Source organism: Monodon monoceros, unplaced genomic scaffold (genome assembly GCF_005190385.1).
Source record: "Monodon monoceros isolate NGI ecotype Baffin Bay Population unplaced genomic scaffold, NGI_Narwhal_1 Super_Scaffold_12, whole genome shotgun sequence".
NCBI lineage: Eukaryota > Metazoa > Chordata > Mammalia > Artiodactyla > Monodontidae > Monodon > Monodon monoceros.
In genome coordinates, this window is record NW_021703768.1 from 159,054,148 (window position 1) to 159,078,330 (window position 24,183).

At 59.2% G+C, this 24,183-nt stretch overlaps 2 protein-coding genes across 5 annotated transcripts in view; one reads left to right on the plus strand and one right to left on the minus strand.

The window, feature by feature from the left end:
- The first annotated feature begins 193 nt into the window (after window positions 1-193).
- HDGFL2 (HDGF like 2) lies at window positions 194-18,310 on the plus strand. 3 transcript variants are annotated; one of them, XM_029218114.1, is made up of 16 exons: window positions 194-364; window positions 2,749-2,825; window positions 2,920-3,058; window positions 8,465-8,656; window positions 12,013-12,129; window positions 12,254-12,325; window positions 12,930-13,086; window positions 13,196-13,271; window positions 13,344-13,653; window positions 14,731-14,834; window positions 15,716-15,789; window positions 15,924-15,994; window positions 16,355-16,456; window positions 16,662-16,854; window positions 17,544-17,676; window positions 18,000-18,310. In XM_029218114.1, the coding sequence occupies exons 1-16, from the start codon at window positions 293-295 to the stop codon at window positions 18,100-18,102; spliced, it is 1,992 nt and encodes a 663-aa protein (XP_029073947.1). In that variant the 5' UTR covers window positions 194-292; the 3' UTR covers window positions 18,103-18,310. The 3 variants fall into 3 exon arrangements, with proteins under 3 accessions (XP_029073947.1, XP_029073949.1, XP_029073948.1); XM_029218116.1 differs by having other exon boundaries at window positions 18,003-18,304; XM_029218115.1 differs by having other exon boundaries at window positions 12,933-13,086; window positions 18,000-18,304.
- Window positions 18,311-18,739: 429 nt separating this feature from the next.
- PLIN4 (perilipin 4) overlaps window positions 18,740-24,183 on the minus strand; it is a 12,313-nt gene continuing 6,869 nt past the window's right edge. The window contains exons 4-7 of one of the 2 annotated variants that reach the window (XM_029218113.1): window positions 23,154-24,183; window positions 22,854-23,041; window positions 20,664-20,741; window positions 20,140-20,592 (exon numbers count right to left, since the gene is read on the minus strand). The exon at window positions 23,154-24,183 is cut by the window's right edge and continues 2,094 nt beyond it. In XM_029218113.1, coding sequence (XP_029073946.1) covers window positions 20,260-20,592; window positions 20,664-20,741; window positions 22,854-23,041; window positions 23,154-24,183 — 1,629 coding nt within the window. In that variant the 3' untranslated portion in view covers window positions 20,140-20,259. Of the gene's footprint in view, window positions 20,742-22,853; window positions 23,042-23,153 lie in introns of both variants that reach the window. The other variant, XM_029218112.1, reaches the window with a different exon arrangement.

The following is a 24,183-nucleotide window of genomic DNA, read 5'->3' on the forward strand; positions in this document are numbered from 1 at the left end:
GTTAACGTGCTCTGCTCCAACCCCTCTTCTCATTGGTCCCCCTGCTCCTCTATCCCCCGCACGTGGTCCTGAGCGACGGCGTCGCCCGCCCGTGACGGCCGGAAGGCGGGACTTCCGGCGAGGGGCAGGCCAATAAACACGCTCCGACCCGCTACCTAGGCCGTCGCCCCCGCCCCCTCGGCGCCCTGTTCCCGCCCCCGGCTTCGCCTCCCCTTGCCGCCGCTGCTGCCGCCGCCGCCGCCGCTGCCCGTGCCGCTGCCGCTTCCCGCGGCCTGGGTCTCCCGCCGCCAGCATGCCGCACGCCTTCAAGCCCGGGGACTTGGTGTTCGCCAAGATGAAGGGCTACCCGCACTGGCCGGCCCGGGTGAGGCCGCGAGGGAGATGGGCCAGGCGACGGGGGGTTGGGGGTGGGGTGGGGCAGTAGGGGCCCCGGGCCTGAGGGACCCGCGCTCCCGGGGTCTGGGGGACTCCGGGCCCGAGGAACCCGCGCGCCGGGGGTCTGGGGGGACCCGGGCCTGGGGGACTCGCGTGCCTGGGGGTCTGGCGGTCCTCGGCCTGAGGAACCCTCGGGCGGGGATTGTGCGGGAACCTGGGCCAGGAGCGGTCCCGGGCCTGAGCAACCCGCGCGCCGGAGGTGCGGGGGGCCCCGAGCCTGGGGGACCCGCTCTGGGGGTCCCAGAGCCGAGGGGTATGGGGTTGAGGGACCTGGGGCCTGAGGAGCCAGGGTTCAAATCGGAAGGAGTTTGGTGGGTGTGAGGGGAGCTGAGGAATCTGGTATTTGAGAAGAGGGTTCAAACGAATGGGAAGGAGGTTCTCCGGGCTGAAGGACCTCTTTATGGGGGGCATCAAGAAGCCAAGTTCTGAGGGGCTGGGGGTCCTCAGCCACGTATGAAGGGGGCCTAGGGATAAGGGCTCCAGTAAGGGAGAATGGTTGAGGGTCAAGGTTGAGAGGTGCTCAGCAGGACCAGGGCTGGAAATAGGGCTGGGTGCTGTGTTCACAAGGTCGCTGGAGCTGAGGGGACTGGATCTGAAAATGTGGGGCATCAGAGACCGGAGATTGGAATAAGACTTGTTTGGGGGACCCTGGGGACTGGTGCCGCCCGTCCCCCAGGACTCCCCTGCCAGACCCTGGTGGAGGAAGCTGGTGGGGGCACAGGGTGGAGGGAGGGCTTGGGGTGGGTGGAGGCATGCTTGAATCAGAGGCCAGCCACGGGGACTCAAGCTGGAAAGAGAGAGCCCCTGAGGGAGGGGGCTGGGCCCAGGGGACTTTAGGGATCCCCTCTGGAGGAAGCTGGGATCCAGAGAACCCAGATGATTCGAGGGGTCCAGTTCTGAAGGGAGTCTTGAGCGTGAGTCTCAGAACTGCAGAGTGGAGTTTCAGGCACTGTATGTGGGGCAGGCCAGTGTGGAGGAGGGACCAGGAGGTTGTTGCCATCCCCAGGTCTAAGTCGCCCCAGGACTGAGGTTGGTGGAATATGCATGTTAGGACTGAAGGTATTTGGAGGGGGAGGCAGTAGAAGCATGAAGCTGAAGGCTCGGCTGGAACACAAGGAGCTCAGGAGTTGCCTGGGCAGTATTGTGGGGTGCCTGGAGATTTCATCCTCGTTCCCTGCCAGACCCTCCCTCCCTCTGGGTGGAAGTAAGCAGGAGGGCATCACACAGAGCTGGGCGTTTGGTTGCAGAGAAGCCGCCACAGGATGCCAGGAGTGGGCTCAGGGACTGCTAACTAGGCAGCCCTGAGCGTGCTCCTTAACAGGTGCTGCCGCTGAGATGTCTGTGCCTCAGGCTCAGAGGCGGGTCCTGGGTGAGGTCAGAGCAGAAGCGGGCCTGGAAGGCATGGCCGGCTGGTCGTCAGGGTGATGGAGTTTGGGGATGCGTCTGTGCAGGAGCGGGATGCTTGGGATGGGTGTTTGGGGCCCAGGGCCCAAGGACTTTGAAAAGTAGCCCAGAGAACTGAGGAAGGAAGCTGGGTGAGGGGGGCAGGGAAGGTTCCAGCAGCTCCCAGGCTTTGAAGAGGACGGGAAGGAATTAATGGGGACCAGAGAACCCACCCTAACCTGATTTGCTCGGGCTTACTTTCTTGGAAGCACCAGAGTGATAAAACTTTACGGGCACTTCCCTTCCTCCCAGAGTACCAGCTTCTCCCTCTCCTCCGCGCCCCCCTCCAGCTGGCTCTCTTAAGCCCAGAATGCTTCCAAGCACCTGATTGGAAGGGAAGGGGCTGCTAGCCTCCTGTGGGGAGATGACTGACAGCTGCTGGAGCCCATGGGCCTATAGGGAGAGGGTGGGACTTCCTGGATGCTCGGGGCCTGTCTCCGGCAGCCCACCCCCCACCCTCTGCATCCTTGGAGCTGCCAGCTGCAGCCTCTGGTAGACTGATCACCGATTGCCTCTTTGCGGGAGGGGGTCCCGTGGGAGGGTCCTGGGAGTTCACGGAAGCTGGGCTTGGTCCCAGCCCCTGGCTGCTCAGAGGACCGTATTTGGCTTTGCCCAGGTGAAATACCTACCTTGGGGGAAGAGAGAGCACCCTGGGGGGAGCGGACAGGTATACAATTGGGGGGGGGCACGTTGCACAGAAGAAGGCAGATGCCTAATTGGAAGGTGATGCGTCTTCCTCTGTTGAAGGCTCCCCTCCTCCCAGCGTGCTTTCCCCCAAGTAACTTGGCTGTTTTCCTGGTCACTTCCTGGGTCAGTGGGTGAAGCTGTCCCCCACCCCCCAGCCACCCCCTGACTGGCCTATCACTGCAGATCGATGACATCGCCGACGGTGCCGTGAAGCCCCCGCCCAACAAGTACCCCATCTTCTTCTTTGGTACCCACGAAACGTAAGTGTCCCCCGCTGGGGGTGGATTTTTCCCAGCTGTTGCCTCCCGGGGTGGCCTGGCTCACCTGGGCTCGGCCCGTGGTTCTTTTCTCCAGAGCCTTCCTGGGACCCAAGGACCTGTTTCCCTACGACAAATGTAAAGATAAGTACGGGAAACCCAACAAGAGGAAAGGCTTCAATGAGGGCCTGTGGGAGATCCAGAACAACCCCCATGCCAGCTACAGTGCTCCTCTGGTGAGTCGGTGCCAGGGGTGGGAGGCTGGCGGGGGTCAGCGGAGCCCAGGTCAAGCAGGCACTCGAGCACGCTGGGGACCAGAGGTGGTCTTAGATTGTCCCACAGAGAAAGGAGAGGCCTCTGGGACAGGGCTCCTCCTGCTGGGCGCCGCTGTTGTTTGGGGCCTCATCATTCTCCGTGAGGGCGGTCCTGGGCACTGTCGGGGTTGGAGCAGCATCCTTGGCCCCACCCACTCGATGCCAGGAGCTCCTTCTTTACCCAGTTGTGACAACCAAACACGTCTGCAGACATTGCCGAGTGTCGGGTGGAGGGGTGCAGGATCCCCCCTGGTGAGACCCACTGCTCTAGGATTAGCCTGAATGTGAAACAGCATCGTTAGAGCTCCTAAGAAACCTTTTGTTTTCTAAGGAGAAAAATTTTTTTCCTTTCAGTAACACCCTTTCCTTCCCCCATTACTGCCAGATTTCAAACTCAGAAAAAGGCTGTAGTTAGTAGACGTGAGAGCTCTTGCTCAGGTGGGAAAGAAGTGCTAAGAGTCACAGAGATGACATTCTCAGTGGCAAATCAGTGTCTGGAAACATTCAGGGAAAAAAGGGAATTTAGAGAAGTTGAAGTTAAATTCGTAAAAAAGCCGTGGAAAGCTGAGGAAGGATGGCAGAGGGGTGCCTTGCTCTGGGTGTTTTGGGGCGAGGTGCAGACAAGGGGAGTTGCGGGGAGGTGGAGTAGCCTGGCCTCAGCAGGGGTGGGCTCCAGGTGGGCCGGGAGACCTGGCGAATTGACTGCAGAGCTCGGAGCTCTGCTGTTAGGGAAGAAACGGACTTGCCGCGTGGTCTGTGGGCGGGGAAGCGGGAGTCGGAGAGGGTCTGGTTTGTGTGAGAGAAGGACCGAGTAGTTTTGTAGCATCTGGTCCTGCTTGAGAACTCGGGGTCTCGAGATGGTCTGGGTGTGCCTCTCCTGTGCCTTCCATCTACCCACCGACCCGGCAAACACTCCTGTGTAGACCCCGGCCGCACACATGCCATGTGCTGCACTAGGGACCAGGAATCCTAGGTGATGCAGACACGCCTCTTGCCTTCTGGGAGCTCACGATCTAGAACCTGGGGTCCGTTCGAGAGCTCTCTCCAGTGCTGAGGGTTTGGCAGCCTCTTCTCAGGGGTCCAGGCCCACGTTTCATGTGTGTGGTGTCTTTTACCTCCCGTGATGGGTCTGGGAGATGGACGTTCCCCCTGCTTTGGTCCCCACCGTCTCTCCAGGCTTTGCACATTCTCCACTTGGGTAAACGGATCGGAAGTTGCTGAAGGTAGCTGAGTTTCATGAGACCGTATTCTGGCCCCAGCTCAAGTGCTGGTTAGTCTCGTCCTAAGCTTATTGCCTCCTGGTGAATCATCACACCATTTAATGTTTATTACTCACCCTCAGCCTGTGAAGTACCATGTAGATGCCTGCCCTCAAGGAAATGAACTCAAAAATGGTGTAACCTTGACATTAAACCCGCCCCATACAGACTCCCCAGGTTGAGAAGTAGGTATAGGTGTGAGAGCATATTACTGCTGTTTGGTTCTCTGACCCATCTGTGCCTCCAAAAGAACATTGGGTTAAAAATGCAGATCCCTGGGCCCCACCCCGAGAGGTTTAGGTGTGGTAGTTTAGGGCTGAGGCCTGGGCACCTTGAGGTGGTTCATCCCCCGAGTTATCTAGATGCTTCTGATGGAGCCAGTCCACAACAGGCTTTTGGAAGCACCGCTTGGAGTGTGCCCGGACAGTCTGTCTTTTCATCCTATAAGGTTTTACTTTAGTTTTACATTTCGAGTGGGAGTACAGACTCCTGGTACAAGACTGAAAAGTACAAAAGGGCATACGGTGAGGGATCAGCCCTGCCTCGCGGCCATTCTGTTTAAGTTTCCTCTCAAGGTAGCCCTAGCTACCAGTTCCTTGTGTGTCCTTCCAAGATTCTTTGTTCATGTAAAACCCTACATAGCTTGCTTTTTTGAAGCATGTAATGCTCCGCTTGGCTTTATTCCCCCAATTGGTCTCCCTCGTCTGTGCAGAGAACAGCTTCATTCTTTTTGACAGCCTTAGCTCACTGTGCTCCCACCAGGAGCGTACGGCAGGGCCTGTTCCCGCACCCTCCTGCCAAGCCAGGAGGTGGAAAAACGGTATCTCAGTGCGGTTCCAGCTATATCCAGTAATCCCAAGATGGGCTGGGTAGGTGGAATCTTTTCCGTCTTACATCTGAGCACGCTGAGGCCCGGAGTGTTTGCTTGATTGCCGGGAAGGACCCAGCTAGAACGTGAGGCCTCAGAGACCTGGACCAGGGTTTTTCAACTTCTCTCCCTCTCCGTGGGGCGTCCTAGGCACTGTGGGCTGTTGAGCAGCATCCCTGGCCCCGCCCACTCGATGCCAAGACACCCCCCCCCCCCCCAGCATCTTGAAAATTTGAATGTCTCTAGACATTGCTAAATGCCCCCTCGGGGAAAGAATCATCCCTTGTTGAGAAGGATTGACCTAGAAGGATCCCAGTTGATACATCCTCGTGACCTGATAGAGGAGGTAAAGGGACCTGTCCCAGTAGCTGGTTCGAGCTGAGCTGGAACTAAAACCCAGGCCTCCCGTCTCCCAGGCTGAAGTTCTTTTCTGGTCGGTACAAGCCAGGTGGGGTCCTGGAGGGGCAGGTGGGCACAGAGAAGGACCTCTACACATGGATCCTGGGGTAAGAGCCCTGCTGTGTGGATGCGTGGACCTGGGTTCGAGGCCTGGCTCTTCCTCCTGTTCACCGTGTTCTTTGGGGTTTGATTGACGTCACCTCTCGGAGCCTCAGTTTCCTCATCTAAAACAGAGGCTCAGGGTACGACAAGCTCTCACGGGGCTGTCGGGGGAACATGGTGAGCCAGTGCACATCAGGCACCCGGCACAGGGGTGCAAGGTGTTGGGGACCGAGGAGGCCAGGCTGGACCTGACCTTCCCTTTCCACCTCTGTCACCCTCCCGACCCATTAAGACAGTGAGAGGGGGCTTCCCTGGGGCTCCAGGGGTTAAGACTCTGCACTCCCAATGCAGGGGACACGGGTTTGATCCCTGGTCGGGGAACTAAGATCCCGCATGCCGCGCCGTGAGGCCAAAAAAAAAAAAAAGAGAGAGACAGTGAAAGAGACCAACACTCATCACTCATCTCACTCAACCAGTGGGTCTCGGGATGGTTGCAGGTCAGCTGGCTCTTGGCCTTTATTTCCTGGTTCCTCTCCGAGCCACCAGTGTTCCTGGCCTCCAGACGTCTCCATGGGGATCGGATTTCCCAAAACTTTTGCTGGCAGGTAGTTAGGTCTCATGGGCCGAGCCCAGGAGATACAGAGTTCCTGGCTTTATCCCCAAAGCACAGTGCGGGGCAAGTCACTTACCTTCCCGGAGACCTTGTTTCCCCACTTAGGGAACATGCCCACTCGTCCCAGTCGCCTCCCCAGCTGTCGAGGCGCACATCCGGCCACAGTTGGTTGAGCGCTTAGCAGAAGCAAGCCGGGGTTTGTAACAGGCAGTAGCTGTGTCCAGTGGGCCAGGCTTCAGGGCCCAGCAGAGCTGGCTTGCACCCCAGCTCTGTCGCTTAGTCGCCGTGTGATCTGGCTCCATCACGCCGCCTTTTGCCTCGTCTGCAGAGTGAGAATGACAGCTCCCCACATGTTACATGGAGAGAGATGATTCCTCGTGTCTGCTAGCTCTCACTGCCACGAGGCTGACTCCGTTCCTCCCGCAGACGATCAGCAGGGTCCTGGACCCTCCATTTAGTCATTCACACTCCAAGCTGCTGTTTCCCCCGTGAAGAACCGGGGACGTCCTTTCCCTTCTCCACTCACCAGGGGTGCCCCAGAGAAAAGTGACGCCCCGGAGGAGAGGCGTGAGGGAAATCCACCTGACAGTCTGATGGTTCTCTCTCAGTGTTTCAGGTTTGGGGCTTCACCTACTTCGTGTGGCACTTTTTACCCTTTTTTTTTTTTTTAATTTTTGGCTGTGCCACACGGCATGCCAGATCTTAGTTCCCCAACCAGGGATTGAACCCATGCCCCCTGCAGTGGAAGCATGGAGTCTTAACCACTGGACCAGCAGGGAATTTCCCTGTGTCATATTTTAGATCCCACATATAAGTGATATTGTACGGTATTTGTCTTTCTCTTTCTGACTTACTTTGCTTAGTATGATCATCTCTAGGTCCATCCATGTAGCTGCAGATGGCATTATTTCATTCTGTTTTACGGCTGAGTAATAGTCCAATGTGTATACGCACCACATCTTCTTTATCCATTCATCTGTTGATGGACATTTAGGTTGTTTCCGTGTCTCGGTTATGGTAAATAGTGCTACTGTGAACATAGAGGTGCGTGGATCTTTTCGAATTATAGTTTTCTCTGGACATATGCCCAGGAGTGGGATTGCTGGATCATGTGGTAGCTCTATTCTTAGTTTTTTGAGGAACCGCCATATTGTTTTCCATGGTGGCTGCAACCACTTTACATTCCCCCCCCACCACAGTGTAGGAGGGTTCCATTTCCTCCACACCCCCTCAACTCTGGTCTGCTCACATGGCCGTGGTCGGTCTCCCACTAGATTGTAAGCTCCCCAGGGGCAGGGCCACGTCTGGGCGCTCCCACCTCCCTAGCACAGTGCCTGGCACCTGGCTGCTGCTCACAGACGGCAACTGAGTGTGCAGACAAGACCGGCACGCGGCTAGCACCGAAGAAGTGCCATCTACGTGTCTGCTATTTTTGCGGCTGTTAGCGCCTGAGCAGGCATTGTGGCTAAAACAGAAACAGAAGTGCCTGGAAGTTCGCGCCCAGAGGTCCTGTCCTAGGTCATTTTCCTCCTCATTAGTAATTGCAATAATAATCATGTTTACAAAAAGCAAACCTCGATGGACCTCCTGCCAGTCTGGGCACTGTCCTCAGTACATGCCACTTCTGTCTCACCCTCGCCACAGCCCTGTGAGGCCAAGGTGGTGTCAGCCCCATTGCTCAGATGGGGGATGAGGCACACAGGGGCTTAAGTCACTGGCCCAGGGTCTGCCCTCAGATCCTGCAGTGCTTGAATCCTAGTGGCTAGCCCACACGTGCCCATCTCGCCCTGCCGCATCAGTCCTCAGAGCTTTCTGTTTTGTTTTGTTTTTTAATATTGTTTGGCCGTGCCGCACGGCGTATGGGATCTTAGTTCCCCTACCAGGGGTTGAACCCACGCCCCCTGCATTGGGAACACAGTGTCTTAACCACTGGACCGCCAGGGAAGTCCCCCTTGGAGCTCTCTGAGCCTCAGTTCCTGCATTTGGAGAGCGAGCAGGCCAGACCCTGACACTTGAGACCCGGCCAGTGGCTGCTGCCCTGTGGGCCACGCCTGGTGGTGACCTGCTGTCTCTGTCCCCACCCCCAGCCGGTGAGCTCCTCCGACAGTGAGGCCCCTGAAGCCGATCCGGCAGTTGGCAGTGAGGACGACGAGGACCGGGGGGTCATGGCGGTCACAGCCGTGACCGCTGCAGCCGCCAGCGACAGGATGGAGAGTGACTCGGACTCGGACAAGAGCAGTGACAACAGCGGCCTCAAGCGGAAGGCGGTGGCCTTGAAGGTAGGGGCGCGGGGGTGGGGCGGGCACAGCCGGCCTGTGGGGGGCTCCCTGCTCCCTCCACAGGTTCCGTCTGGCCGTCTGCTCTTCTCCTTCTCCGGCCTTTGCTTCTTTCAGTTTTTAGTACATTCACAAAGTTGTGCCAGCATCCCCTCTGTCAGTTCTAGAACTTTCCATCACCCCAAAAAGAAACCCCGTCCTCACTGGCAGTCCCCCCACATCCCCACCCTCATTCCCTAGTACCCAGGAATCTGCCTCTGTGGAACTTGTCTGTTCTGGACGTTTCCCATCAGTGGAATCACACACTGTGTGTCCTTCTGTGCTGGCTTCTGTCACTGAGCATCGTGTCCTCAGGGTCCATCCACGTGGTAGCGAGTGTCAGGGCTTCTCTCCTTTTCATGGCTGAGCGATATTCCCGGGTATGGCCCGACCACACTTTGTTTATCTGTCATCCGTTTATGGACGTTCGGGTTGTTTCCACTTTGGGGCCATCACAAATAACGCTGCTGGGAACATTCGTGTACAAGTTTTTGTGTGGATGTGAGTTTTAAGTTCTCTTGGAGAGATTCTCTTTCCTGCCTTTTTTCCCCTCTCGTCTGCCTTTTGACTGCTTCCGAATATTTCGGTGCAGAATGAAAGGACCGGGACCTAGCAGCAAATTCTTTTGATAGAGTAAGGCATTGTTTCTATGATTTTTAAAAATAACATTTGCTTTTGGTTCCATTTATAACAATAAGCCATGCTCATCGTAGATAAGTTAGAAGATGTGAAAAGCATAAAGAAGCCGGTGAAAAATGCCCAAACTATCTGAGGGGGTTTCTGCGCCAAGGACTAGAAACATCCTGATGTGTTTCTCTGTGATCTTGTATGTGCCTCACGGGCGGGGTGGGTATGTAAAGTATGGAATTGGCAATCACGCACGTAATGTGTCTTGCTGTTTTCCCACCTAATAGATGAGCATTTCCTTGTCCTTAAACGTTATGATTATTTTTTAATATTTTATTTATTTATTTATTTATTTGGCTGTGTCGGGTCTTAGTTGTGGCACGCGGGCTCTTCGTTGTGGCGTGCAGACTTCTCTGTAGTTGTGGCACGTGGGTTCAGTAGTTGCAGCACGTGGGCTCTCTAGTTGTGGCGTGTGCCGGCTCTAGAGCACGCAGGCTTAGTTGCCCCGCAGCATGTGGCATCTTACTTCCCCGACCAGGGGTTGCACCCCCGTCCCCTGCATTGGAAGGAGGATTCTTTTTTTTTTTCTTCTTCTTTTTTCTTTTTTCCTTTAACATCTTTATTGGAGTATAATTGCTTTACAATGTTGTGTTAGTTTCTGCTGTATAACAAAGTGAATCAGCTATATGCACACGTATATCCCCATATCCCCTCCCTCTTGCGTCTCCCTCCCACTCTCCTTATCCCCCCCCTCTAGGTGGTCACAAAGCACCGAGCTGATCTCCCTGTGCTATGCGGCTGCTTCCCACTAGCTGTTTTACATTTGGTAGTGTATATAAGTCCATGCTACTCCCTCACTTCGTCCCAGCTTACCCGTCCCACTCCCCGTGTCCTCAAGTCCATTCTCTACGTCTGTGTCTTTATTCCTGTCCTGCCCCTAGGTTCTTCAGAACCTTTTTTTTTTTTTTTAGATTCCATATATATGTTAGCATACGGTATTTGTTTTTCTCTCTGACTTACTTCACTCTGTATGACCGATTCTAGGTCCATCCACCTCACTACAAATAACTCAGTTTTGTTTCTTTTCATGGCTTATTCCATTGTATATATATGCCACATCTTCTTTATCCATTCATCTGTCAATGGACACTTAGGTTGCTAGAAGGCAGATTCTTAGCCACTGGACCACGAGGGAAGTCCCTGGCATCGTTTAGAAGTCCCTGTTGTTTCTGTTTACAGTTACTGAAGGAGTTAGACAGAAATATCTTGAAAGTAAATGGCCCCCCCATCCTACCTCTTAGATATTAACCACTACTTGTAGGTCAGTATGTATTCAGGTTTTGTTTTTTTGGGTTTTTTGGCCAACTTTGCGTTAAATGAATATAAGTCATTATTACAACACCTTTCCCCCACACTAGGGAGGCATTTAGATGACCTCTTCCCTCGTAACCCAGCACCCTAGCTGGGAACACACCTATTGGTGTTCCTTCCCCCATTTTGGGGGGTGTGGCTATGGCTTTCTGCCGGGTCAGCTTTGTGCTCTTTCTCTCTAGTTAACGTTCTTTTGTCACTGTTTTTCTGTGTCCACCATCTCTTCACGTGGTCTCCCTCTGTGCATTTCTGTGTCCTAATCTCCTCTTCTTATAAGGACCCCAGTCATATTGGGTCAGGGCCACCCTAATACCTCATTTTACTTTAATTATCTCTTCAAAGACCCATCTCCAAATAGTCACATTCTGGGGTCCTGGGGGCCAGGTCTTCATTGTATGCGTTTTGGGGGAACACAGTGCAGCCCATCGTACCCTGGCCTTGGTCAGGCCCCGGAGGAGGTGAGATGCTCTCAGTAAGTGCTTGTGACGAGAACCAGCGAGTCTGGGCTGTAACGGGACAGAGGCAGAGGTGCATCGTACCTAAACCCACACCCTGACGGGGAGGACCAGGCGTCAGTGGGCTGAGATCTGTGTCCAAAGCTCAGTCCTCTTTGCCTCCTCAGTTCTTCCTTTATACAGTTTCTTAAATTGGCTTCTTTGAGTGAGCATCTGGGAGTCTGTGAACCCCTGAAACCTAATTCAGAATTGTATGTATGTGTGTGTTTAAAAAATCTTTCTTATTGAGGTGAAATTCACATAAAAAAATTAACCGTTCTGAAACGTACAACTCAGTGGCATTTAACAGAAGTGGTGCAACCACCACCTCTATCTAGTTACAAAACATACGTGTATGTGTTTTTCTGGGGGAAGGATTCCTGGTTTGTATTCTTTATTTTTTTTAATTGTAGTAAAATACACACAGCATGAAATTCACCATCTTAACCATTTTTAAGCGCACAGTTCAGTAGCATTTTACATTCACATCGGTGGGCAACCATCCCTACCATCCACCTCCAGAACTTTCTCATCTTCCCAAACTGAAACTCTGTCCCCATGAAACCCTGACTCCCCCTCCCCCTCCCCCAGCCCCCAGCATCGACTTCCTGTCTCTGTGGCTCTGACTCTAGGGACCTCCTGTGAGTGGGATCACAAAGTATTTGTTCTTCTGTGTCTGGCTTCTTTCACTGAGCATCATGTCTTCTAGGATCAGTATCCCTGGTTTTTATCAGATTCTCAAAAGGGTCCCTGCCCTCCTCCCCGCAAAGTTTCCCGAGCACACGGGCTTTCTCAGTTGCTGATGTGTCCGGGCTGCTCCCCTTCCAGATGTCGGTCTCAAAACGAGCTCGAAAGGCCTCCAGTGACCTGGATCAAGCCAGCATGTCTCCATCCGAGGAGGAGAACTCGGAAAGCTCCTCCGAGTCAGAGAAGACCAGTGACCAGGTGAGCAGCTGGCCGGACCCTGGGCAGGCGCCCAGGGGGAGGGATGCACGGGGTGGGGGGGCGGGGGGGGGCGAGGGGTGGCCGGCTGGTGGGCAGCACGTCCAGCTCCCTTCTCTCTGCCCAGGACTTCACCCCCGAGAAGAAAGCCGTGGTCCGGGCCCCACGGCGGGGTCCCCTTCCAGGACGGAAGAAAAAGGTACGGGTGTTTTATTTTGTTCCCACACACCGGCCGGTGGAAGCTCCTCAAGCATCTCCCCACGGTCACCAGCCACCGTCTGAGGTCGGGGTCAGTCCGTTTTGGAGGAGGGGAGGCTGTAGGCCCCAGGGAGACCCCGGGGCCCGCTGACATCCGCCTCCACCTTCACTCATGGCTTTGGCCCATGGTTTCCAAGCGCCGTGTGCGCGGAGCACCTCCCCGGAGCAGGAGGCCGCTGCTGCCCCCGAGAGGGCCTTAGAGGCCGGTTTGGAAAACGGGATGCTGGCATCGGAGGGGGACAAAGCACTCTGAGGGGCCCCATGAGAGAGAGAATGCACGCGTGCGCGCACCCGTGTGCAAGTGTGATGTATGTGCGTGTGTGTGTGTTGTGCGCAGGCAGGCATGTATGAGCGTGTACAAGTGTGTTGTGTGTATTGTGTGTACACAAGTATGTGTGCATGAGCGTGTGAGTGTGGGGTGTGTGTGTGTGTCTGGGGTTCTGGGCCAGAACGAAGGGTTGTGGGTTTGGGCGGGGTGGGGCGCTGCAGGCACGCATGGGGTCGCCCTCGCCCTGGCTGCTCTCACCTCCCCGGGCCTCCCCCAGAAGGCGCCGTCAGCCTCCGACTCGGACTCCAAAGCAGAATCAGACGGGGCCAAGGCTGAGCCTGCGGCCGTGGCGAGGTCGGCGTCCTCCTCCTCCTGCTCGTCCTCCTCCGACTCGGACGCGTCCGTAAAGAAGCCTCCTCGGGGCAGGAAGCCAGGTAGGCCGGCTGGGGGGTGCTGCCCTGGGCCTGCGCCTGGCCTGGCGGTGGGGGGGGAACTCCCACCGAGAGACGCGGGAGAGGCCACCCCGCCCCCGCTCTTCCATAGCCGAGAAGCCTCCCCCCAAGCCCCGTGGGCGGAAACCGAAGGCTGAGCGGCCACCGACCACCTCGAGCAGCGACAGGTGGGTGCGGGGCCCTCGGGGCGGGGGCGCGGGCAGGCCGGGACGGGAGCCCTAACCGGCCCGCACCCTCAGCGACAGCGACGAGGTGGACCGCATCAGCGAGTGGAAGCGCCGGGACGAGGAGCGGCGGCGCGAGCTGGAGGCGCGACGGCGCAGGGAGCAGGAGGAGGAGCTGCGGCGGCTGCGTGAGCGCGAGAAGGAGGAGAAGGAGCGGCGGCGCGGGCGGGAGCGCGGGGAGGCGGCGCGGGCGGGCAGCGCCGGAAGCAGCGGCGACGAGCTCAAGGACGATGACGAGCCCGTCAAGAAGCGCGGCCGGAAGGGCCGGGGCCGGGGCCCCCAGTCCTCCTCCGACTCGGAGCCCGAGGCTGAGCTGGACAGAGAGGTGCGTCCGGCGGCGTCCGTGCAGCAGCCGTTGTGTGCGGGGCGCCAAGCGGTCAGGGAGACACAGAGAGCCCGCTGTTAAGGAGCTGACACTTGAGGGAGGGGGACAGGCAGCGGACCACCTGAGGATGGTGTGTGGTGCCAAGGAGATGGAAGCCAGGGCGGGGTGTGAGCTGCGGGGGCGAGAGGGTTTCCATCGCAAAGAGGGCAGACCTCAGAGGCTTCAGGCGGGCAGCCGACCTTAAGTAAGGATCTGAATGAAGTGAGAAGATATCTTGGGGAGAGGCATTCCTGGCCGAGCGCACGGCCCGTGCAAAGGCCCTGGGGCAGGACCGTGCCTGGTGTGTTGGAGGAACAGCCAGGAGGCCCATGTGTCTGGAGCAGAGTGAGCGAGGGGGAGAGAGGGAGGAGGGGAGGGCAGGGAGGGGAAGGGGTAGGTCGTACAGGGCCTTGTGGAGGACTTGGGCTGTTACCCCAAGGGAGGTAGGTGGGACCCTGGAAGGCTGTGGGCAGAGGAGGGGTGGGTGCTCACAGGTGCCCTCTGGCTGCTGCGGGGGAACGGCTTGTGGGGTAAGCATGGGAGCAGTTCGGCCTCTGGTGCATGTTGGTGGTGACCCTTAGCACCGTGTGTGACCGCAGGGCGTCAGCTCCCTGTCCTCCTGGCTCTCACAGGCCAGTCTGAGTCCAGGAATCCGAGCCCCCCGGGCCCATCACCTGGTCCGAGCCCAGGATCCCACTCGATAGGGGTGGGGGAGCCGAACAATGCCCTGTTCTCTCTCCACTGCTCTCCATTTTGTCACAAAAGGGGGACCAAGTTCCCTGGCACAGGTGGTGTGTTGCTCGGCAAGAGGAATGCAGTGGGGCTGCCCCACTGTTGGGTGATCCTTTCAGACCCTGAGAAGCTGCTGCCCGGGGATGGACTGGACACGGGATCCATCCTGCCCAGTCTATCAGCTCCCATCAGGCGAAGGTGATAGCAGGGAATGTCACACTGTGTCTCTAAGGGAACAGCTCAGGGGTCTGGGGCAGCCCCACGCCGCCTGCCGCTCCAGCCCCTCCCTTTCTCTGGTTGCTACAGGTGAAGAAATCAGCGAAGAAGTTGCACCTGCAAAGCACAGAGCCCGCGCGGAGACCCAGCCAGAAGGAGAAGAGAGGGCGCCCCGAGGAGAAGCCCCGGGCCAGGTCCGTTCCCGCACTGCCACTCCTCCCATAGCCCCCTGGGGGTCCCCACATCTCAAGGGAGGGCCCCAGCTTCTGAATCCAGTCTTTGAGACTGAATCCAGTTGAAGTGTCTGGTTCTTGGGGCCCCATCAGGTTATGCAGGAGTCACTGCCAAGGTCTGTGGTCCTTCCCCAGGGCAGGCCTCTCCCCCCAGGGTGACCCTGCTCCCAGGGGACACCGGGCAGTGTCCTGGGACATCTGTGGTGGTCACGTGGGGGCGGTTCCTGGGATCCAGTGGGTGGAGCCAGGGAGGCTGCCCCTCTCCCCACAGTGCCCAGGATGGAGCCCCACAGAGGATGACCCGGCCCCCGTGTCGCCAGTGCTCAGGGGGCGAGACTGTCCCCAGACCAGTGGTTCTCAGGCATTTTAAAGTCCAAGGCCCACTGAGGTGGGAGCACAGAGCCCATCTCCCTGCCCACTTTCTATGTGGAATCCCAGCCATCAGTAAACAAACCTGCCCCGTGGGAATATGGCAGCCAGGCTGCCGAGCAGGATGTAGAATCGAAGGCTCGGTGACATGCCAGCTGCCGTTTCCCAGCATCATATCAGAGTAACTCATGTGCTGGGGTCTACGTAACTAGCCACTCACCCTTAACCACCTGTTAAAAAAAAAAAAAAAAATTCTGGGCTTTCACATTATTTACTTCCTAGAGGAAGGGTTATGTTTTGGGTCCCCTCGGGTGCTGCCCTAGACCAGATCAGGCGGGCCTTGAGCCTCCTCCTCCCAGCCTCCCGGGCCTCCTGATGGTTTCCTTCTGCAGCGGCCATGGGTCCCCCCACAGGCCCCCGGCCCTCAGTGGGGGCATTGGTCAGGGGCCTTCTAAGGGCGCGGCTCTCCACAGGCCCGCGAAAATGGAACGGACCCGGAAGCGGTCGGAAGGGTTCCCACCAGACCGGAAGGTTGAGAAGAAGAAAGGTGAGGGGCCAGCTGCCCAGCCCTGGTTGCAGCCTGAGGTCGCCGAACGGGAGGAGGGACGGCCCTGGAGGAGCCGGCTCCCATCACCAGGGATCCCGCTCAGGCCTGGGCGCTGCCTTCTCTCTTGGCCACAGAACCTTCCGTGGAGGAGAAGCTTCAGAAGCTGCACAGCGAGATCAAGTTCGCCCTGAAGGTTGACAATCCGGTGAGACCTTCCTCGGGGTGCAGAGGTCATGTCTCAGTTCCCCTGCCCCCTCATCGCTCGAGCTCCCTTAGAAGTCTGGGGACGCTGAGGCAAAGCCAGGCCGCACGCGCAGGGCAGGGTCCTTGTTCACATGGGCGCCCACCAGATAAGGGCCCAGCTTGGCCTCCTGGGTGCAGTGCTCTGCGTTCCCACCAGGTGGTGCCACACGAGGCCCCAAGACCCCTCGAGTTCTGGGTGCTTCACCACTGTCCCCGGGGCTCCCTGTTGCTCAGCCCAGGGTGTCCTTCTCTGCCCTCTTGGGCCCTCTAGAACCCCCGCAGCTAGGCGCTGACCCTCCTCACTGCCCTTGCTGCCCTGCAGGATGTGAAGAGGTGTCTGAACGCATTAGAGGAACTAGGGACCCTGCAGGTGACCTCACAGATCCTCCAGAAGAACACGGACGTGGTGGCCACGTTGAAGAAGGTGCGGCGGGAGCCCAGGGGTTGAAGGGGCTGGTGGTGGGGCTACGGGTCTGCTCGGGGCGCTGGGCTTCCGGCCACGGCCGCCTGTGGTCAGCGAGGAGGAAGCCATGCGCACGGGAGGCGCTGCGGGGTGCGGTGATGGGGGAGGGTCTCGGGCGGGGGGTGAGGAGGCTGCGCCCCCTGAGCCAGGCCTCTTGGTGGGCCAGATCCGCCGCTACAAGGCCAACAAGGAGGTGATGGAGAAAGCTGCGGAGGTCTACGCCCGGCTCAAGTCTCGGGTCCTGGGACCAAAGATCGAGGCTATCCAGAAGGCGACCAGAACTGGGCCGGAGAAGGCCGAGGAGATACTGGCCGGAGAGGAGGCCCCTGCGGAGAGGGCGGAGGACGAGGCGAGCACTGGTGAGGAGCTGGCAGGGGGGGTGCCAAGCAGACTGCCCAGGTGGCGCCATCTGTTGGCACTCGCTGCGCAGGCTGGCTGTGTCCCCAAGGCAGCTGGTGTCTGGGCCACACGCCCCTGTGCTGCTCATAGGCTGCATCCAGACCCTCAGAGCCAGGTAGCAGGGGAGGCTGTGTGTGTGTGGCCAGGTGCGCGAGCGTTTCTGGGACGGGCGGTCGCAGAGGTCTGGGAGGGGAGGGCCACAGGTGGGCTGAGAGGAGCAAGGGCGTCTGTGGCAGGGACAGTGGCTGCGGGGACAGGAGAGCGTTCTTTCCTGCTGGGGTCATGCGGTCCTGGTGAGACATGTTTGGAGCAGCCCTTAAGACCAGCACCGAGAGGGCTTAGCCGAAGCCGAGGCTGCCCGGGGGAGAGCACAGAGGGGGCGTCTCTCCTTACGTCTGTTTGGACACGGCCGTGGCAGGCTTTTCCCCAGTGTTGCCCACGGCCATTCGTTTACTGGCCCCTCCCATCTCCAGGCCGCGTGGACGGGCCAGGGGCCGGCTGGAGGAAGAGCCCCACGCGGCCGCGGCCCCCGTGTGTCCGGTGGCTCAGAGGTGCGGGTGAATTCAGGTGCACAGGCGGGTGCTTGCACGCTGCTCGCTCTCTGCAGGCAGGTTGCCCCACAGCGTCCCATGAGCCTCTCTCCCCACAGATCTCTCGGCCCCTGTGAACGGCGAGGCGACGTCCCAGAAGGGGGAGAGCATGGAGGACAAGGAGCCGGAGGAAGGACAGAACTCAGAAGAGGGGCCAGGGGGCGGCTCCTCTGAAGATCCATCACACAACGAGTAAGTGTCGCTGGGGCCGCAGAGGCGACTTCCGGAGAAGGCAGCCCGGTGTCTGAGCTGCTCCCAGTTGGGTAAGGCCCGAGGGACATCAGTCTCCCGCACGCTGACTGACCCCCAGGCCCCTCGGAGGGAGCTCGGGGCCAGCTGGCCTGGGCCTGAGCTGTCGGAGGGTGGCTCCCTCCTGACACCCGCCACGGGAGCCGGGGCTGCAGGCAGGCAGGGGGAGGTTGGGGGCGAGGGCTGTTGGTCTCTGTAGGTGGAAGGAAGGAGACAGACGGCGAGGGGCCTGCTCACCCCTGCCCGCCCGTGCTGTCCTCCACCAGCAGCGCGCGGGAGGGCCCCGGCCTGGACGGGCCCGGGAAGGAGCGGCAGGAGCGAGAGAGGCTGCGGGTGGACTCGGAGTCCCTGGACGACGAGGACAGCTGAGCCGGGTGGCCAGTGGCCGGGCCCCGCCGCCACTCGCAGCTGCCCCGAGGCCTGCCTGGCTCCTTCCCGGCACCCAGGGAACAGAGAACTGTTGGGGAGACGCTGTGTTGTTCGTATTTGTCCCCCTGGGTTTTTTTTCTGCCTAATTTCTGTGATTTCCAACGGACATGAAATGACTATAAAGGGTTTTTTTAATGAAAAAAAAAAAGTTGCTTTTATTGGCTTGGTTTTCTAGCATCACTGGTTTGCAGTTGTCAAGGGGCCGTCCAGGGACAGAGGATTTTAAGCCATAGGGTCACCGTGAGCGGCGAATATGATTTTGGTTCTGACGGTGCTCCAGGCCCTGCAGGGCTGACGGGGGCAGTGAGCAAGGCCTTTCCAAAAGTACCAGGAGGGATGCTGAGGGCTGTCTGTTGTCGTCGATGTGCACAGGGCGTGGGTGTTGGGGGCAGGCCTCGCTGTGTGACCTGGGCCGAGTGACGCCCCACACTCTGGGCTTCTCTGTGCTCACCTGTCGCTTGGATTCAGATGGGGGATGTGTGTGTGTGGCGCCCAGCCAGGCACCTGCACATGGCGGTTGCTGGTTAAACGGTGGCCTCGACCGTGTGTCCCCTGTCCTGCCGGTGGCTGAGCCCCCCTGTCCCAGCTGAGAGAGAGGCGTGGTGTGGTTTTGCTCCCTGGGCCTGGCGTACCGCCCCTGCCCCCTGCCCTTGCCCCGTTTGGTTTGGTCTGGTTTGGTTGGATTGGAGGCTGTCGCTGAGCTCGGTTTCCATGAACAACTGTTTCCAGTGTCACCCCCTCCGACGGCTGTCCGTGATGGGGAGTGAGGAAGGAAAGGCTCGGGGAGGTTCCCGGACTGGTCCCCGTGTCTTGCCTCGGCCAGCTCCTGTGGCGCAGGGCCCCTTGTGGCCCCTGGCAGCCGTGGTGACCCTCTGGGGAGAGCTGGCCCATCCGTCCCGGGGCTTGGGGCACCTGGTGATTTCTGAGAAGCAGGGCCGCTTCGCTTCCTCCGTCAAGGAGGCGGCCAGATGGGGGGGCTGCAGGCGTGGAAAGGGGGGGCTTGACAAGCCTCGGGCCGCTGGACTTCTGACGCAGCAGCTCCCTCAGCATCTCCCGGGGCCCCGGGGAACAGGGGGACTGGCCCTCTGTTGTCCCACTTTCCCATGTGCAGCCCACCTCGCAGGGCGCCCCAAGGATCCAGGGAGAGCACGGCAGGAAGGAAGGGGCCCTTGTCCAGGGGCTGCTGGTCTCCGGCCTGGAGCACGTGACTGAGACCTGAACGTGTGTTGAGCACGTTTTTCTGTGTTTTTTTTTTTTTGGCCGCACCTTGTGGTTTGTGGGATCTTAGTTCTCCAACCAGGGATCCAACCCGCACCCTCGGCAGTGAAAGCACAGAGTCCTTACCACTGGACCACCTGGAGTCCCTCGAGCAGATTTTGTCACGTGCTCCCTAGGGCCCCATCCCGTGTGAGGGAGCCCCTTTATTCCTTCATCGGCAGCCTCTGGGCCCAGGGACCTGAGAACATCATCTGTGGGGTCCTTGTGATCACCCAGGACCAGGGGGCGCTGCCGGGTGAGTGGGCTGCAGCAGGAAGGGACGTGTACTCACCCCACCCCGCCCGGACAGTCCGGTCCTCAGCTGTCAGTGGCTGCTGCGGCTTTGCCTTCATGAAGCCCCTGGGCCAGGCCGGGGGTCGGCAGAAGCGGTGGGGGCCTACCTGCCTCAGGATGATGGTGGCGTTCTGGTACCTTCGGGCATGTGCTGTTTGCTGAGGGGCGTGGGCTTTCAGAGCGAGGACGGAGCTGCCTGGAGCCCAGGATGGAGGAGCGGGGCCGCCTGCCAAGCTGGTATAGCTAGAGGGCCCAGGCTGGGGTGGAAGACCCCCCCCCCCAGAGGTAAAAGATAAAAGGGCCCTACTGGAGGTGCTGAGTGGAGAACCTTCATGACAGGCACAACTCCCCTTCTTGTTCCTAAATGAAGCGCTTGAGATCTTCAGGTGAAGCCTGGGCCCCCCCGCCGCTGTCGAGGGTCTTAGCCGCCCCGGGCTCCTCGGCCAGGAGAAGGGCCAGCCGTGCTCAGGGAGAAAGGTGGGGTGCCAGCCGGCAGGGCCCGGAGCTTCCGGGGGTTGGGGCTGGTTTCGGGTGGGGGAGGGGCTCCTACAGCTGCTGCCCATTGGGGTGCAGGGCGAAGGGCCCCACCAGCCAGCTGAGCGGAGGGCTGTGCTGCACGCTCTCCAGCAGCTGCTCCAGCCCCTGCCACGCCTGGCGTACGCCCTGGCGGCTCTGGGCCAGGCGCTCGGCCGGCAGCTCTGCCACGGAGGCGGCAGAGGAGACAACGCTGTGGAGCTCGCAGAGGCTGTGCCGCGCCTGCCTGAGCTGCCACCGGAGCTCGGCGGGGAGGCCCTGGAGGCCGGAGGCCAGGCTGCTGTAGGCCACATGGAGCTGCTGGACAAGGCTGCAGACCCTGGACAGAGCCCTGGCGGCTGGCACCTGTGGGCGGAAGGAGGGAGGTGAGCGGGGCTGGAGGGGAGGGGCAGGAGCGCCGGCCCCCTGGTACGCACCTCTCGGGCGCCGGCTTGGCTGCTCAGATCCTGGTCCGGCCACGGCTGCCAGTCTGGAGCCTGCTGGGCCTTCTCAATCTGGAAAGAGCCCAGCAGAGACATGAGGCCTTCTTGGCAGGGACCTCCCCGATACTCCCCTGGGGGCGGCATTCCCAGGCCTGGCCTGGAGCTTCGTGTCTACCTTTCCTGTGGCGTGGTGGAAAGGTTTAGGGCCAGCTGCACCAGGATGGTTCACGTAAAGAGGCAATAATCCAAATTCCTCATGAGGTTGTCAGGGAGCTCAGCAGAACGGCAGGGGCACCATGTCGCACCCCAGCTCAAAATCCTCCCACGTCTCCCAGTGAGTGGCCTTTGGACCGAATCCAGTTCTTCACCATGGCCTGTGTGGCCTGCTCAGGACACTTGCAACCTCACCTCCTGCTGACATCCCGCTGTGCTCTCTGCTCAGGCCACGCTGGCTTCCTTTTGTCCCTTGAGCACGTCAAGCATGTTATTGCCTCAGGGCCTTTGCACGTGCTGCCCACTCAGCCTGAAACATGCTTCCTCTGGCCCAGTACGGTGGCCCCCCCAGGCCCTCCCTGCCAGATCTCTGTCTCTCCTCAGAGGCCTATCACTGTCGAGTTACCATGAGTTTCTTTGTTGTTTATCTCCCACCCTTGGGTGGGAGCTCTGTCAGGACCTTTTTCTCCTTGCTTTTTGGGTCCCTAGCACATAGGAACCCCCCCACCCCCATTGACTAATCTTCCTTTGTCCTCCTGAGAGCTCAGCAAGTGGACCAAATGTTGACTCCAACTTTCCATCACCCTCCCAGCTCTTAACCGCGGCGACTCCATCGGGGGGCCTACTAGTCATCTCCAGGTTACCCTGTCCAAGACCAAGCCTTAATGTTCACCACCCACCCACCCAGGGCATTTCTAGGTGTCCCCTGCTAAAAGTCCCCAAGGCCTCATAGGGTCTTTTCTCTCTCTCACGTCTCACACCTAAGCTGGTAGGTCTGCTTTGGAAACACATCCAGAACCCAACTGCCTCTTGCCACCGCCGATGCTACTCCCAAGGCCCCCCTCAGCATTTGCCAGGATTTTTTCAGAAACCTCACTCATTTCCTGGCTCTGGCCCTTGACCCTGGTGGCCTGTCCTCCCCACAGTAGCCAGAGGGATCCCCTTAAATAAAATGTCTGTTGCATCAGGCCAACCCTCAGCCCCCAGTCCTGGGCGCTGCGGGGTGTGGAGCAGCCTCCCTGCTCCCACCCACTCAATGCCAGGAGCCCGCCCGCCCCCCCCCACCCCCGCTGGGTGACCACCACAGACATCCCCAGGCATGGCCCAGTGTCCCCTGGGGGCACGACTGCCCCGTTGAGACCCTCTGGGTTGGAGCAGTGGTCCTCAAATCGCGGCTCACCACAGACCCCTGGGGCACTGATGGAAAACACAGATGCCTGAGCGCATCCCAGGGATCCCCACTCAGGCAGCATGGCTGGGTTCCTCGCCACCTGTGTAGATGGGGCTGTTCGACACTGACGACCCGTGACCTTGAGGACCTAGAGGTGCTCAGACCTGGGGGTCCATCACCGTCTGCATCAGCCACAGACGGGAGGCCACTAAACTTCCTACCGCAGGCAGGTCAGCCCCAGCACCCACAAGGAGCCAGCGTGGGTGTCAGTGGTGCTGCAGGGGGAGAAAGCCTGGGGCGGAGGCGTGAGTGGGGCTGGCGAGAGGGCATGACCCCGCTGGCTCGGTGCTTGTCCCCACGGTGCTGTTCAAGTCACCTTCCGCTGGGCCCTTCCTTGCATCACTGAACCCCACCCAGATCGCATCAGTTCCCCCTACCCTGTCAGCGCCTTCACTTTACCCTCCCCTGCCGCTGGCCGCCCTTCTGCTCCTTGGAACACACCTAGCTTGTTCTCAGGCCACTGTCTGTCCTTGCGGTCCCCACTTTCCACACGACTTGGCTCAAACAGACACGCTCCTGCCCTGCCCCTCTCTGCACGACTGTCTTGTTTCCCTCTCTGCAACCCCGTTGGTGGCAAGTATTGGGTCTTGTGTCCATCTTCCTCCCTGGAATACAAGCTCCTTGAGAGCAGACCCGTGACTGAGTGGCCGACGGCCATTGTCTACTAGGTGCTCAGTATGTGTCTGTCGAGTCCCCCCCGTGTGGCTGAGGAAGGCACTGGTGGAAGGGAGGGCTCTTACCAGCCAAAACGCGTCCTCGAGCTGGGCCAGCACGTCCAGGGCCTGGAACTGGCCTTGCTGCAGGTGGCTCAAGGCGTGCTCGAAAGCCCGCTGGCGGAAGCTGGGGTCCAAGTCGCCCAGACGCACGAAGTAGCTGCTTTGGTCGGCCGTGGCCTCCCTCAGCCGGGGCTGGGAGGCAGCCAGCTGAGCTGAAAGGGAAGACAGGGTCGCTCGACCCGAGAGGCCCCTTGGGCGTCAGGGGCATGTGTTGGACAGACGACCGGGCCCCTGGGAGCTGGGACCAGCCTGTCTTGTTCTCACCTTGCTCCTCGGCGCTCATGGGCTGGAAGATCTCCCCCAGCTCCTCCAGTGCGTCCCGGAGTGTTGCAAAGCCCCGGGCTCCTTCCTGGCCGCAAGTGGTGGCCCCAGGCCCTACGTCATCCTTCTTGCCCAGGGCGGCCTCTGGGGTGAAAGTCACCTCAGCTGACACGAGGCCCTTGGTATTAGTGGTGGCTTTCCCAGCAAGGTCTAGGCGTGCACACAGAGTGTCCGGGGGCCTGGAGACCCCACAGGACTGAGCCTCATGAGGGTTCAGGATGGTCTGTTCTCCTTCATCTGGGGCTCCGGAATTGGCGAGTCCACCAGAGGCAGCATCCTGGGAAACAGGTAACCAGTTCTGGATGGTTCCGAGACCAGTCTGCACACCTCCTCGGGCCACGTTCCCTACCCTGGTGAGCCCAGTGGACATGGCGTCTTTGGTGCCGGTGAGGACAGCCTTCGAGGTGTCCAGACCCCACTGGGCAGCAGCATTGGCCACATTCACGGCACCAGCCATGCCACTGGAGATGGTGTTCCTTGTGCCAGCTGAAACATTTGGGGTTGTATTCAGCCCAGTTTGCACAGCCCCTGTAGCCACAGTCACTGCCCCAGTGAGTCCTGTGGACACTGCATCTTTGGTGCCTGTCAGGACGGTATTGGTGGTGTCCATGCCAGTCTGGACGGCCCCCTTGGCCACGCCCATTGCTCCAGTGAGGCCAGCGGACACTGCATCTTTGGTGCCTGTCAGGACGGTCTTGGTGGTGTCGACGCCGGTCTGGACGGTTCCTTTGGCCACACCCATTGCTCCAGTGAGCCCAGCGGACATTGCATCTTTGGTGCCTGTCAGGACAGTCTTGGTGGTGTCCACGCCCATCTGGACGGTTCCTTTGGCCACACCCATTGCTCCAGTGAGTCCAGCGGACATTGCATCTTTGGTCCCTGTGAGGACAGTCTTGGTGGTGTCCACGCCCATCTGGACGGTTCCTTTGGCCACACCCACTGCTCCAGTGAGTCCAGCGGACATTGCATCTCT

Bases quoted from the DNA above. Each gene is read 5' to 3' on its own strand.
- HDGFL2 (XM_029218114.1), top strand. From the start codon at position 293: ATGCCGCACGCCTTCAAGCCCGGGGACTTGGTGTTCGCCAAGATGAAG. The intron at 8,657-12,012 runs GTAGGGGCGCGG...CTCCCCTTCCAG, and splicing joins GGAAGGCGGTGGCCTTGAAG to ATGTCGGTCTCAAAACGAGC. The intron at 16,457-16,661 runs GTGCGGCGGGAG...TTGGTGGGCCAG, and splicing joins TGGTGGCCACGTTGAAGAAG to ATCCGCCGCTACAAGGCCAA.